The sequence below is a fragment of the Anneissia japonica genome, unplaced genomic scaffold, assembly GCF_011630105.1.
Source record: "Anneissia japonica isolate Jap-2015-1 unplaced genomic scaffold, ASM1163010v1 scaffold287712_len2945570_cov188, whole genome shotgun sequence".
Taxonomy (NCBI): domain Eukaryota; kingdom Metazoa; phylum Echinodermata; class Crinoidea; order Comatulida; family Comatulidae; genus Anneissia; species Anneissia japonica.
In genome coordinates, this window is record NW_022704401.1 from 2,779,943 (window position 1) to 2,795,867 (window position 15,925).

The window sequence follows — 15,925 nt, forward strand, 5'->3', positions numbered from 1 at the left end:
CTGTGATACGAACAATAGCAATTACTATTTTATTGGCATCACTTTTATAATGTGCTGGCTGTGTCTAAACATTTGCTGCTATTACTTTGAAAATATACAGCTTTGTGGATGACTTTTACTATTGTGTAAAATTGTTTAAATCATGTAACAATATATAAACATGTTTTTAAAAGTTAAATATTAAGATTCGCTCTTTTATAAAGTATTACTATATATTATTCTTACCTGTTTTAAAAATAGAATGGTCTATTTTTTACCTATTGTTAATGGCAATTACTAGTAGTAGGTCGTCTTATTTTCCTTGCTAGGGATGCCCAGTTCTTCTGTATGAGTCATCATAAGTCACTCTGCACCAAGGTCACATTAGAGGCCATAGTAATTTACATAGGCCTCCAGGCTGGTGGTAGACTCAGCAGTAATAGTATTAGCATTGTTTTGATATACTGAGTCAGACTGGAAAGATACACAAACAAGTTCCTGGTTTCCTTTGTTTGACCACGTTATCATTTGCCATGGTTTGATGTTGATGAAAGTTTCTATATTACAGATCTTTCTTGGATGTGTTTTGTGTAAGTACAACAGGTTTTTTAGCGTAATTAATTTAAGATTCATTCAATAGAGCCAAACCTGAGGAGTAAATGTGCTAAATTATTAACATGTGTTGGCCCAAAATAGTGCTCATACTGTTCTTTACTGCCACATCTACAGCATGAAAACTACAGAGAGGACTACTTTAAACTACCATGGAATATTCATATTATTTAATCAAGGAGGTCCATCCCAATAACTTCAATAGAAATTGAGGTGTGACATAATAATTGTTCAGGATGGTATTTAGGAAGAGAGGTCAATAATATAGGATGTTACATGTTTTCCTTTACTGAACTATTGGCAGGATTTTGTGGTGAAGGAAGTTTTGGATGAGCTGTAAAACACAGTAATCATTGTTAATGTGTTATAAGGCATTTAATTACTTGTTTCAACTGCCCATCCTTAAATTTTAGAGTAGGAGAATTAACAACATTAACTTAATTTTTCATTTGGATTCCAGAATTGATTCAGACACGTCTACACACTGATAAATTTCTCTTTCAATTTTTATTATTTGATTGTAAAGGAAAGTCATATTATGTAGACTACAATAAAGGTGTTTAATTTCAATGTTATGAATTTGTATAATAATATATTTTAATATAAGGATTTTATTTCCTAGATACTAGATGTTCTGTTGTGATAAATAAGTATTAGTATTTGTAGAGTGATCTGTGATTAGGCGCTATATAAATACAGTTTTATTATTATTATTGTTTTATTTATAATTATTTCACTTTTAAGTAACATGGTCATAACATTCTTAAATTACTGTATTTGTTATAATTTACATTACATTTTTGGTTGTAAAGTAGTTTGATCAAAGATTTTAGCTCTTAAAAAGTAATTAAGATTTCTAATTCATTTTCATTCATTTGTAATGAAAATCATAAACACTGAAATATTTTGCTATGTTTACAGTAGGTTGTGTTTTTATTGACATTTTCACGACATTCATTTTTATAAATCAGCATGGTCATGTCTTTTCATTCATTGATATTTATGTGATCTTGAAACAGGTCTTTTTCAAATCCTCTCTTTTTAGAATCATGTTGCATTGAATCGGTTTCGAATCAGATTCGAAACTTGGGGACTTCCTGATCTCAATTCCTTATTCAATTCAAGTTTATCCTCATTGTTAAAGCAGAACTTGCATACCACAGTAATTGATGTGATCAGACACACTGTACAATTTAAAACAAATAGCATATAATCATCAGGTAATTTCTTCACCTGAATATTTGTGAAACCGGAAGATTTTGATATGGAGACCTTAGAATATGATGATAATCTCCCAACGCCCTGTAGTTCGGGTTCCATAAAATACCAACATCTCCGAAATTGGAATAAACGGATAAGCCGTGAGCAGCACGAGATAGATGCTCTACGTAGGATGTCGTACAACCCTAATAATCTGCGCAAAGCAGAAAGCCTGAACAGTATTAATTCAATGTCATCGGTTGAAAGTTTACCAGCTGATCTAAAGGATAATAGATGTTCAGTTGATTTTGATATGCTTGCTGATGCAAATCCTGTTGATTTACAGTTCCATTCCACACCACAGATGGCCAAGGTATGCTGAATTCCTAATATGCATGTGTTTAATGTTAACTCCTACTTTTTTCCATAGAGTAGAGACCTTTCCACATAAATGTTACACCTTTTGCAATTTTTGGTGCAACATTTTCTTTTTTATTGGAGAAGACAGTGAAGGAGGGGTGGAATTTATAAGGAAACTTTTTTTTTAATCATTTATTTCAAGTTATTATTTAAATCACTTGTATTGTACTACTACTGCTTCTTTAAGGTATGCACTCAGGATTTGAACTTTCATTTGAAAACATTTCTACTGTACATTTCTATCTATAAAATATAGTCTACAGTTTGTGTTGTTATTGGCATTGCTTTCAAATATCTTCAGAGCAAAAAATAATCAAGTTAAAGTTTAGTTTTCTTGGTTTACATGAAATTAATTTTCCAAGGTTCAAATAATATTTAAACTATATGTACACAATAAAAAGTTATAATACACAGTATTAAAACCTCAATGTCGGGTAATTTACAATCTTTTATGACTGAGGGACATGTTTGCTTTAATGAAATCTGTCTGTAACCGAAAATAATTATTTAATCAATTAAAAAATTCTGGACTGCCAGAAGCAACTGTATTTTTTTTATTATTGTTGAAATAATAATTTAATTTTCATGTTTCATTCAAATGCAAACTAATAATGCCTAGTACTCAATTAAGTGTCATAGCAACCATGCTGTTTTGTTGATGACATGCCCATTCCATTAAAGCATACAGTAGCTGTTGAATTAATTTTAAAAAAGTAATAAATGTTTATTGTTAATGAATATCAAAGCTTTCTAAGGGGTTGTTCACAATTATCAACATTTTTGATAGTGTGTGTACTACAAACAGTACTCTTTTTCAGTACCCCATCCCTCCCCTATGAAAGTGTACATAAAAAATGTTGATTTGGCAAAACCATGGATTCTCCATTTTTTGTAAGTCAACTAAAGTACTGTACCTGGTTCCATAAATTGTCTAAAAAAAAATCTATTACTTTAAATATTGCGTGTATTTGAATCAACATTTTCATGAATATGTAAAGTGTACACACTTGTCAATCCCCGTGTTAATTGTGAACGATTCCTGAAAAAAAAATAGTTGTTTGGGAATTCTTCATAATCTCTTTCACATCATCAGAGAGTGTATAGATATAGAATTTACAAATATTTTCTTCAAGTACTTATTAGCTAAAAATGGAAATGTTATTTTGATTCGCAATCATCATTATTGGTGAACAGCAGGTTCGCCTGGGCCCCGGGGCCCTGGCCCTGTCCCTGTCTGATCCCACCTCTTTAACATGAACGGGCCACACACAATACGATATCTTAAAACGCCTCATTCGAAAGATTGTGCCCTACTGAAACTTGCTTCAGACCTCCAGCTGAAAAGCAAAGAGAGCAGTGATGGGAATTGAACCAGGAAACAAAAGGTCTCCACAATTAGCGCACACACTGTGGCTACCATCTGTTTATTGATTGAGCTAAGCTGCTTTATAAAGCCGGGCACTTGCAGCGCCACGACGTGCATGCAAAAGATCATTTTTCATGATTGCTACCGACAATCAGCAGATCTGTCGTGTCATAGATGTGTATAAGAGACAGGGGTTGTACAATGGTATGAGTACATTGGGCTCTGTGATACGAACAATAGCAATTACTATTTTATTGGCATCACTTTTATAATGTGCTGGCTGTGTCTAAACATTTGCTGCTATTACTTTGAAAATATACAGCTTTGTGGATGACTTTTACTATTGTGTAAAATTGTTTAAATCATGTAACAATATATAAACATGTTTTTAAAAGTTAAATATTAAGATTCGCTCTTTTATAAAGTATTACTATATATTATTCTTACCTGTTTTAAAAATAGAATGGTCTATTTTTTACCTATTGTTAATGGCAATTACTAGTAGTAGGTCGTCTTATTTTCCTTGCTAGGATACATGGTAGTTAAAATATTATTAAAATCCTTTGCAAAACAATTGGTAATAATACCAGATTCATGTGCTGCTTTACATTCTTCAATGAGGTTTTGGCCTACAAACTCTGGCTATAGTAATTGACTCTAAAGATGTAATTGTCCCCAGAAAATGACTAAAAAAAATCATTAAACAAAAATTTTGAAATTTACATGCTCATTTTTTAGTAACATACAAATTGTTAACTTGAACATATAAATTATTTAATTATTACTTGATAATAAAAATAATAAATTCTTCCAGTGCCTGTAAGTGTTTCTAGTATTTTTTGGTCTAAATTATGGGTCAAATCCTTTTTTTAAATTTACACTAATTTCTACGTTCAAGTTGATCATGTTTTTGTTAATTTGAAATGAGCAAGATAATTTCAAAAATCATTTTTATATATTTTAATTGTAATTGTCCCCTGAAAATGACTAAAAAAAAATCATTAAACAAAAATTTTGAAATTGACTTGCTCATTTTTTAGTAACATACAAATTGTTAACTTGAACATATAAATTATTTAATTATTACATGATAATAAAAATAATAAATTCCTCCAGTGCCTGTAAGTGTTTCTATTATTTTTTGGTCTAAATTATGGGTCAAATCCTTTTTTTAAATACACTAATTTCTTTGTTCAGGTTGATCATGTTTTTTGTTAATTCGAAATGAGTAAGATAATTTCAAAAATGATTTTTATATATTTTTTTTGTATTTTGCATGGGACACATCTTTAAAAAAGTTGAAAATGTGTTTAAAAGTATTTTATTTTAAAAGCATTTCTTGGCTGATTTCATAACACCGTAAAGTGTTGATAAGGCATTGTGTTGAAATATAGTTTAATGACATCCGTCATCATTGTCATCATCATTCATAAAGTGTTCCTTGTGGGTTTAATTCTCTTGGTGAACACATTATGGGAAAGGAAGTATTATAGATGGTTTTAGAGAATGATTCCTTGAATGTGAAATTTAGTGGTTAAAAATATAGTCTATTATGTACTGTAGGCTTCACACTACAGTTCATCTTTTTCACAAATTTAATTATTCATAAAGACAAAATGTTTCGGTTCATTAGTCAACAATTTTTTACACTATTTAACCTTTTAGCGTGTGGATTGCTAATCCTGAGAGCAGTATTGTGATATTTGGTTAGGCCTTGCATTTATCTGGCCATTGATTTACAACCAAATCAGCACTTTATAAGCAAACCTTCAGATTAACAGCATTATAACAATACAGCTTCGACAGATGTCACTTCAGAGCAGGATGCTGTACAGCTACATTGATTATCCGATTTTGTTTAAAATATCTATCTGTGTCTAGTTTTGGATCATACTTGGAAGAAGAAATCTATCTTAGTGATGGATTATTTTTTTGTTTGTCATGGAATTTCTCATTTACCATAGCTGTTAATGCTTTATCATGTGGCACTAGGACTTGGAGGATTGGAAATTACCGCAGCGACAAGTACATGTAATTTGTAATTATACCAAGTTGTAGTTTATGTACATATGCAGTGGATGGATACTCACATGTACAGTAATGCATGGGATGTCATTTATACCTAGACGACATTATGTAGATTATCTAGAGACACAGGTGAGAATGATGTAGTGCATGTGAGAGATAGAGGTATGTGTTGGGTTTTCATGGGGGTTTGTGAGAGGTAGATGTACAGTATATGTTTGTTTGTATTGGGGTTTTTTGTAGGGAATTGTGCTCTACTTGTGAGAGGTAGAGGTTGGGGTTGTATCCAGGGGTTTCTATAATTATGTTTATGAATTTTATGACTTCCATATGTTTTGAATGTGGACTAAAATTATTCAAGTAATGACATCCTGAACGGTAGCTACATTGATTGTTGATTATGACATTATTAGGTATTTATCATTGGTACTGTACTGTTGTTATTTATTCCTGCTCATCTGTGTGCTCATTTACAATTTTTCAAGTATCATGTTTACGCTGTTGTTTTTCTTTTTGTCTTAAACATTTCTTTCAACATTTCAAGTCATGGATATCAAAATCTTGTTGATATACTCTGATTACTATATTATTATATCCAATTGTTATTTTTCAGGAGCGTAACAGGGGTCTTGGGTTGGGGGGTAATTTATCATACCCACACCCCATCTCCCCCCCCCCCCATATAGAAAGCAATACGACATGAGGCTTATCTTATTTATAATATAGGCCACACACGTGTGTTTGAAACTAAATATAAGCATTTTCATCATGGTTTTATTTATTACAAACAAATTTTTTTTTTGAATTTACGGCTTATGTTATATTTAGTTATACCCTTTAAACTGAATATAAGCATTTTCATTATGGCTTTATTTATTACAAACATATTTTTTCACCATCACTACACATTGAGGCCCTTCTTTTGGGTAAAATGATCTATCTTAAATTTTCTTTCTTGGGACAATTATGTGTTTAAATAACTTAGAAGGGTAACCCCAAAAAATGTGCGCAAAGCGCGCAAAAACTTTTTGTGTTTTTAATTTAATTTCGTCGAAATTGATCAAAACTCCCTAAAATGTGCAATTTTTAGAGGAAAATTGGCCTACCTTAACAAGAAATGCGTGCGAAATTTGAGATTTTTAGGCACATTCAGGGGGTGAAAAGGGCATTTATCAAGGGGTGGGGAAAGATTTTCCTCAGATGGATATTTTCCTCAGATGGATATTTTCCCCTTGTCCCCCGGTGGTTACGCCACTGCGGAGAATATCTGGCAGTTTAGATCAAAGGAGCTATGAACACTTTTTGAAGTGAAGAAGGGGTTGCAGGGTGTTGTGAGTCTGGTTGTTATGGTATCTTCCTTTTTATTCTTGTCTTTATTTTTCTCTTCTTTTTTTCTTTTCATTTTTCCTTTCCTTTTATTTTCCCCTTCTATCTCTTTCCCTCCCTCTCCCTTCTTTCTTTTCTCTTATTACCCAGCCCGGTACAACGGCTTGGTCAGCCCGATAAGGACCGTCAGGGAGGTGGGGCAGTCTTCCCCCACCTGATACGCCACTGTTTTTGTATGAAAAACAAATAATTATAGTAATTGTTGGCCTACGTATATTAGAAACCAGATGAAGTTATTTGTATGCTTCCGTGTTTTTTTTATCCGAATATCAAAGTCCTATTCTGTAAAATTACCAATGCAACTAATGTGGGTCAAAATTTCTATTTGTGTCGCATATAATTTCTTTTATTAGTTGTGCTGTATTAGTTTCAGTATTATACTTTGGATAAAATCAAAAGGAAATTAGATTAATTTTTCTTTTTGTCTACAAAAGATAGTAAACTTTCAGTTCAATGTGTCTGTTGCATTTCATTACTTGATGTTTCCAGTAATAGTATTGCTATCAGTTTATGATATCAATTACTTAATATCTTTAATAAAGGTAAGCCAGTTGTTCCCGTTTCAAGCTAGTTGGAAAAAAATTTAGCCTTATATTTTAACAATCGTATGCGTGCATGTATGGTCCAGTTTTTGGACAAAAATGCATGTACTTGTTATAGATTTTATGTTTTAAATGTTGATTTTGGAAGTGATATTTCTCGAATTAGTAATTTGAAAGGAGACCTTTCAAAAAATGTAAAAAAAAAAAAAATGCCAACCCAAATTTTTGGAAAATTTTGGTCGGTCGTGGAAAGCAACACAACATTATTTTTTTTGGCCTTACTTTGAAAATAAACCAATTTAATAACTGATGTCCTACATTTTACTAGCCGTATTTCGTATTTCAAAATAATGGAACTGAAAAAGATGAATCTTTAATATATTACAGTATGTTGTATAGTTTTTGTTAATTAATATTTGATGCAAACCATTGATTTATTTTACCTCTGATAATTCTATTTCTACATGAGTAGATTTTAAGCCATTGACTTTATTCGGTGTATCTATTTATGTTATCTTCACCTAATTATACAATTGAAATAAGGTTTGGTGTGCCTTCTGATCAATAGCTGAGTGTTAATGAGCTCTTGTGTTTTCCTCCTGTTATTAGTCATTGTCAACAATGGTGTAGGAAGTGAGAATTACTTAAGCACACCTATCTCTATGAGATTGTTACCGAAAATTCCCATTAATTATAGGAAATCCTGGGTTACAAATATCAAATTGGCAATTGTTTTTAAAACAAACTTTCATCAATAGTTTATTCACTTGTAAAAAACATGTTTATATTCCAAAGCCATAAAATTGAACTGCAACAGTATATTAGCATTACAGTATTTTCTTTACGCATGATCTTGCATACAATTAACATCATTTGTAAGTTGGTAAATGAGGAATTCTACAGGCCTACATAGGTACATTTCTTACATATATTTGGAAAAAAAAATCAGAAAATATTATTTATAAATGAACATGCTCATTTTGAAGTAACAATAACATACAAATTATTTTATAACTGAATTGAATTTAAAAATGTGTACCCTTATTCTTATACTGGTACTAGATAATAAAAATAATTAAAAATACTTTCCAGGCCTGGAAAAAACTGTTTGTGACCCCTGACCATGAAGGTTGTCTTGATAAATGCCTCCAGAACCAAATATTATCTCTACACTGTATAGGCTACAGTATTATACAATATTATAGCCCAACAGTTTATTTTTGTGAAATTTTTTCCCCCAAAATGCCTCCGGGACAGCCTTGTTACCCCCGACCACCAGTCGTGCTTTCACACACATATATTTTCTTATATATTTTTTTTTCAATTTTGTTTTTGACTTGGGATGGAAATATAGTTTTAGGTAATAGGTGACAGCAGGGCTGCAGATGAGTACCTCAGTCTCACCATGGTTTGGTGGGGCTAGCACCGTTTTTTGCAAGCTTCTGGTTCCGCAACTGTGTATATTTTATTTAGTTTTTGAGCTTAAAGTAAAGGTTGTCTTCAACATAATTGGCATTGAAATCCAGTTCTTAATTGATACATTATCTTACATATAAAACAAAAAAATTTAAATTCATTATTAATGTCTATTTGCTTCCAGGGGCGGTGCTAGCAGGGTGTCTGGGAGGGCAAAGTGCTCCCGTCGTTATCCCCCGCTTGGATCCCCTGTCGGGGAATTTACAGCAAGGTCATCGGGGAAAAACCAAATCTTGAGCACCAAAATAGAATCCAAGCAGGCCTTACTAAACAGTCAAATTTTAAAAACTGTTTAGTGCGAGCAGTGCTACCGTATGTGTGAGGTGGTACGGTATACTGTTGCAATCGCATGGGTTGCAGTGGTGGCACCAGCTCTTCCCTGATGGGGCTGGTACCTCTGACAGGGGGGTTAGTACCCTGACAGTGGGACTAATACTCCCTTGGTGCATGGGTCCACATTTTTAAAATGGGTCCAGATTTCTCGTATTTTGTGTAGCATCGATCAATTTTTAAGAAAATGGGTCCAGATTATTCATGTTTTTGCGTAAAATGGGTCAAATTTTAAGAAAATGGGTACACATTTATTTGAATTTACGTAGTAAAGTGGATCCACCCGCACAGTTTGAAAATTCTGGCTACGGCATTGAATGCATGTAACTTTACTGTTTTTTATTTTCGATATTTTTAATGTTTAAATAAACATTACAGTCACTACAATCTAGAACAGATTACTTATTCTGGGCTACAATGAACAAAAATTTAATTCTCAATATTTTAATTCAAGCTATAAGCAAAAAACTGGTTGGTTACCAATTTATGTTTTTTTTTATTGCACTTGATAATTGTACAAATACAACAATGACTATAAGTTGCCAAGGGCAATGACCTCTTAAGAAAACAACAAATGTAATTCTGGAGGAGAATACTGTAGAATTTAGCATGGAACTACAACATGTGAATTAGGTTACTGTAGGTGAATGAATATTGGTTTGCATTGGTAATGCTGATGTTTGAATTGTGGACCTGCTGTACAATACAATAGCTTAATTAGGAGCTTCAATAGGCAGCTCGCTAGGATTTAAAACGTGCACTGAGGCATATCATTGGCGAAAGAATTAAATATAGCCTTGGCAGTCAGTTCATACAAAGATCACATGTTACTGTGTAGGAAGACAGGATATTATTATGATGGTGTCAGTATACCGTAGTTGGTGACAATACTATTTGGGACAATAACTCCTGGATAATAATTTCATTATAAAGTACATTTTTGACTTGTTTGGGTAAATAATCAAATCTGATGAGGTAAGTGATTGAAAGAAAGAATCCAATAGGCCAAAAAAACATTCTTGAACATGAAGCCATTGATAAGCTGTAGTAATAGCTTTACTGAACATAGGCTTACTTCTTTGCCAAAAATATCATGTAAATTCTTAAAAACAATGTGGAGAACATTAATAGACTCTTATTTACCTTTCACTGTTAACAAGTTTATGGGTGCAATTATATAGATGTCAAAAATTAAATTATTGAATACAGGCAGTAGCTAAAAGTAGATTTCTAGGAAATTCATTTTTAATATTCAGTATATTCTAATGGTATTGAATTGATGTCTGTAAAAAAGGTGGCTGATGTATTCTTAAAAGCTCAGAATTAATCATTTTAAACATGCATAAAATAATAAAATTAAAATGATGCCTGAACAGGATTTTAAAGCAAAATATATGTAGTCTGCTGATCAGTGTTGCATGTTTATATTAAGTCTTTTCCTTACACTTCCTGATACACATGTAATGCCTGTTGGTTTTGTTGCGATCTTATTCTATTGTTCAGATTAAGCAAGTTTTTGAGAATGTGAACAAAAAAGTCAAATATAAAAGCACAAGCTTTGAAAATTGACTTCATTCAATTGTGAGGGCGGTTGGCACAGTAGTTGCATTTAGGTCTCTCAACTTTGAAGTAGGTTTTGAACCTTTGCTGTGAATTTCGTTGGTGTCCTTCTCTACCAAGGAAATAAATCGACAAGTTTTCCAAATGGATGCAATGACATGTAATAATACCATCGCCAGCACCTTGCATCTCTTGGCAAAAGGCGTGGTATAAATCCATATTATTATTCATTTTTACTTTCATAGTTGTACCAGTACATTTTGTTCTAAAAAGTATTACTATAGTATGTAGATTCCATGCATCAACATTACTTGCCTATACTCTTTTCGATAACAAGAACAAAAAATATTTGACTTGCATTCTTTATACAGTATTTTAAGTAACTTTGTAACAATTGAAAATTAAAACAAAAAGTAAGGTTTCATTGAGCATAACAAGTGTATATTACTGTACAGATAAATCATAATGCCAAGAATTCTATGTGTGGTATTCTGTCAGAATATTGTAGTAGGATAGCAACATTTTATGGCATAATCATAAGCTTAGTTTTATTTTAGAAGGACCATAACAAAATATGGGTCATAGTAAAATTAATAATCTGGTTATCATGGGAGTTAGCCATGCAAAATATAGTGCATGATTGTTGGCTTTACAAGTGGTCCAGGATTTTCTGCCTGGGGAATTTGAGAAATAAAAGATGGTTACCAAAATGGCTACCAAAGTGATTGCCAAATTTGAATATTACCAAAGAGAACTGCAAGAGGTCCAACTGCCATGGTTTCGTTGGAATGTAATACTATTTCAAAAGTACTGCCACAGAGTGGCGTGTCCTTAAAAGATGTTTGGTAACGAACATGTGTTGCGTGCATGTTTGAGTTTCGAACTCTATTTAAATTCTAATAGACGCCCCCTTATCTTGTGGCAGCCCTTTTTTTAACGTTACATTGTGTGCACACAAACTCTTTGATATTACCCATAAATCCTATAATATTTTTCAAATCCCCCCCAGACACGGAATCCCAGTGGAATATCAATCTGGACCACTTGTAGAGACAAATTCCACTGAGAAAAATTTTGTGCACCAAATTTTGCACACTTCACCCAAAAATTGCCATTTGGCATGTGGACTACAAGGCTATCAGGAGCTTTTTGATGTATAATAGATATCAGTAACATTTAAAATCTTATAAATATACTGTATATAACTGTACTGTATATCTATATCTTATATACTCCTTCTAATTCTCATACTTTTACTTCCTATGAGGAATCTGGTCAATGAACATGTATAGCGAAAAGGCAGATGACCTACTGGTTGTTGCCTTTTTCATTTTATTAATGGGCTGTTACATGATATTTCCCCAAGTGGTTAAAGGAAAAAGAAATTACTGTCTACTACAGTATAGGCTAACTACTGATTTTTATGTTTGTAGGCAGGGGCGAATTCAAGTGGGAGGGAAGAGAAAGAAAATTATATTCAAATTTAAGTCTGAGAGTAACATTTCCATCATGAGGGGACTGAGGTGGTAAAGGACCTCCATCTGTGCAAGTCCCTCCAATTCAAGGATCAGCCACTAGTACTACTGGTACTTATGTTGTGGCGACAAAAAATAGGCTCTTATTATAAAACTGTAGAGGGTATATATTGCTGAATCGCAGTTACCACAATGGTAAATTATTTACATCAGTATGTTAGCAGTGAATTTTAACACTTTCAAAAATTGTGGGTTCAGTGAGAGATTGCCAAGATGGCATTTGAAAAATGATACATGAATTTTAAAACATCCATGCTGTTGTAAATGTCTCACTGGGTCTGTTTCTACTGACGAGAAAGAACTGTTCTTTTTTATTTTAACGGTTCTTTGTGGCAGTAAAAACGGAGCCCACAAAAAAGAACCATTCTTTTTGGCGTTCCAAAGAACTGTTCTTTGGCACAGAATCAATTCCTTGCCGGGAATGCTAAAGAATCGTTCTTCGTGGGGTAGTTTTTAGCTACAACATAAATAGCGGCCTAATTTGACCTAAGGTCAACTTAGCCAGTAGGCTAGGCCTATGTCTAGTACTAAGAATTTCTTTAAAAAGTCGTAATTGAGAGTTAATTTTTATCTTTATCATATCAATAATTTGTTATTTAGGAGGAGGAATCAGTAAAACAAGTTTACTATAATACCTCCATTGTAAAACAAATGTTACTGTAACTTCTGTTCACAACACAACAAAATATTTCTGTTTTTAAAGAAAATTTTTCTTTAATATCATTAGTCTCCCATTCAATTTTATATTCTCATTGACTTTTGATTGGTGAACTTGTAAAATGTATGCTTCTTATTATTGTGATATTTTTTAATAAATAAACCTGAATAAAAAAAATATTCTTTAAAGTACTGTAGGCCTAAGAACAAAAGTATTAATTATACTTTTGCTTCCTCCTCCTAAATAACAAATTATTGATATGAGAAAGATAAAATACCGACATAAGGCCTAAAAAATAGATTGTTTGTTTACCCTTTAATGCTGAAAATTGTATAGGAGGGGTGGGCACAAAAAAAAAGTGGTTTTTTTAAAAAAAATTTTTCTCCTGTCACAAAAATTTACATTTTAAATCGCAGTGCTTTCAATTAGGCCCTAAGCCTGTCTCACTATTTATTTTTCAAAGGATATTCATCAGACTGAATAAAAATAACCCATAATCGATATTTTGCAATGAATTTAGGCCTAGAATGGTGATACCTTACATCAGACACCAAATTTAGACATCTTTAATGTGCAAAATGGAGACACAAATAAAGATCTTTTTAAAATTTTTGAACAAAAAAATTATAAAAAAAAACTTTTTAAAAAACCACCACCGATATTTTTTTCCGCAAGCTAGGGGCAGGTGCTGGAGGGCAAATAAACAATCTTTTTAATAGGCCTAATAATTAATAATAAAGTTCAAATCAGACAGGACAAATCATCATTGTTTGTATCTTGGTGGTCGCGCAAAAATATTGATTTGTTAAAACGTTTATTATAAAGTTCTTTTTAAATTCCAATATGGGTAATTTTTACGTCATGTAAATGTAGCGTATCAGTCCGGTAACCGTTTCATATGTAATGAAAAATGCAGTTGCAACGCAGTTCTTATCTTGCTAATCCGATAATCAACCAATGATAAGAGAACAGTTTCTTTCTCAATATTCAGTAGAAACATGCCCTCTGAAACCATTCAGCAATATTGTATGTCAGCAAAATAATTTGTGAAGTCCTCTCCTTTTGATTGTGTAACTGTTGGGCATGGTTTGTAAGATGTATAAACGTGGTTGGTAGTTGCCAACACAAAAAAAAATGAATATACTGTACTTAGTCTAACTTTCTGTAAGCATGAATGTACATGTATATCCCATCCATTTTGGATGAGGTTATACTGTACATTAAAATTTAAAAATACAGGATTTTGATAGGTAATATACAACAGCAACATTGTATGAGATTGAAAGCCATTTAAAACAAGAAATTATACCCAAGTGATTTGTTGACTAAATTAAGTTAGTTAATTATTTACCAAGGGGGTCTTTCCAGCAGCAGAAAAGCCAAAAGAATTCAACAGACATTTTTATTACAATTGTACCACCAAAAGTTTTAATAATACATGCAAAAATTAAATATGTACATCTTGCCCTTTAAGTTACCAAATGGGGAGGAAACTGTTTTTAAAGTTAGCATGTTTCTTGTGAGGCTTTTGCTGCATAATCTTATATATCATGAACCTGACCTATCAGAACAGGGCCAGGGAGTGTCGAACAAGCACAAATGTGTCAGAACATACGTAAACATGTGCATTTGTGGGACACAAATGCACATGTTTACGTATGTTCTGTCACTGTTGTTTTGTGGGACCTTCGTAACAATATCCAAGGGACGGGCCTTAGTGGAAAAGTCCATCAAAGATAAAGGTTTTTGATTGTTAAATATGCAAATTTGCATATTTAACAATCAAAAACCTTTATCTTTAATGGTACTACTATTTATACCAATTTTAGAATTACAAATATGGAATTAGTACTTAGTAGTTTACAAAGACATATGTCATGATCATACAGTATTTATTTATTCTCTTTATACAGTCGGTTGTACTAGAATACTTCATAGAATTAGAAAGTTGAACTTCAAATGTTGTTTTTAACTCTAGAATTGTTTATCATTTCCTTTTTGTATGGTTCAAGAAAGTAGAGATTCCTGATCAGCTCTAGTGGTAATTACTGTGACCTGTGTGTTGGCATGATTATGACATTTTTAGAATATATATTTTCTATAAAAGGATTGGATATCTAGGGTCTGTAAGTGCTAGATAGCAACATGTAGTGATATAAGTAGAGCATTGAAAAGAGGTAATACCTGGGGGCCATAGATTACAATGTGTAGTGATAGTATTGCAGCAACTACCTCTACTTTGTCAAGCTGAAGCCAGTAATTCAAGTACAGTGCTGTAGATTGTTGATACTACAGTATAGCATCTTGTTCTTTAAAGGTTTACATCATTTCATATGATTTGCCCAGCTTTGTTCTGTTATCCATGCCTAATTCCTGCTGTTTTGTGTTACTACCATTTTGTCTCATCTGTAAGGTATTGTGTTCTTTTTATAATAAAAATTTTAATCAAGTTTATTTGAAGAATTTAATAAGTACTAGCATATTCCTGTGCTCCGCACAGTGTTAGATGAGTGGGAAAAGTTGGCCAGTGATGTATATTGTTGAATGTTATGGGAAGTCAAGGAGGAAATCGTTGTTATGGTTAGCATGTCATTGTTTTTCTAAATGACGTCTTTGTAGATAATGTTTTTGTAGATGAGTGTCTTTCCTAAATAGTCGTTGAGAGGAATTATTATCCAGTTTGATAAATGGCAGATCCAGAATTTTTCAAACGGGGATGGGTTGTGGGGGGGGGGGGGAGAGTGCTGGGAAGCAACAGTTTTAGAATAGATAAGTGAGTAGTACAACATCTCCTCAGAGGAGATAGGTGAAGTTATGCAGAGGCGATTAGCAGAAT

General features: G+C 32.6%; 1 protein-coding gene across 1 annotated transcript in view; it reads left to right on the forward strand.

Annotated features, from left to right (window-relative positions):
• The first annotated feature begins 390 nt into the window (after nucleotides 1–390).
• LOC117104696 (rho family-interacting cell polarization regulator 1-like) overlaps nucleotides 391–15,925 on the forward strand; it is a 44,623-nt gene continuing 29,088 nt past the window's right edge. Inside the window, exons 1-2 of the mRNA XM_033245579.1 lie at nucleotides 391–569; nucleotides 1,637–2,164. Of these exons, the coding sequence (XP_033101470.1) occupies nucleotides 1,856–2,164 (309 nt within the window). The 5' untranslated portion in view covers nucleotides 391–569; nucleotides 1,637–1,855. The remainder of the gene's footprint in view (nucleotides 570–1,636; nucleotides 2,165–15,925) is intronic.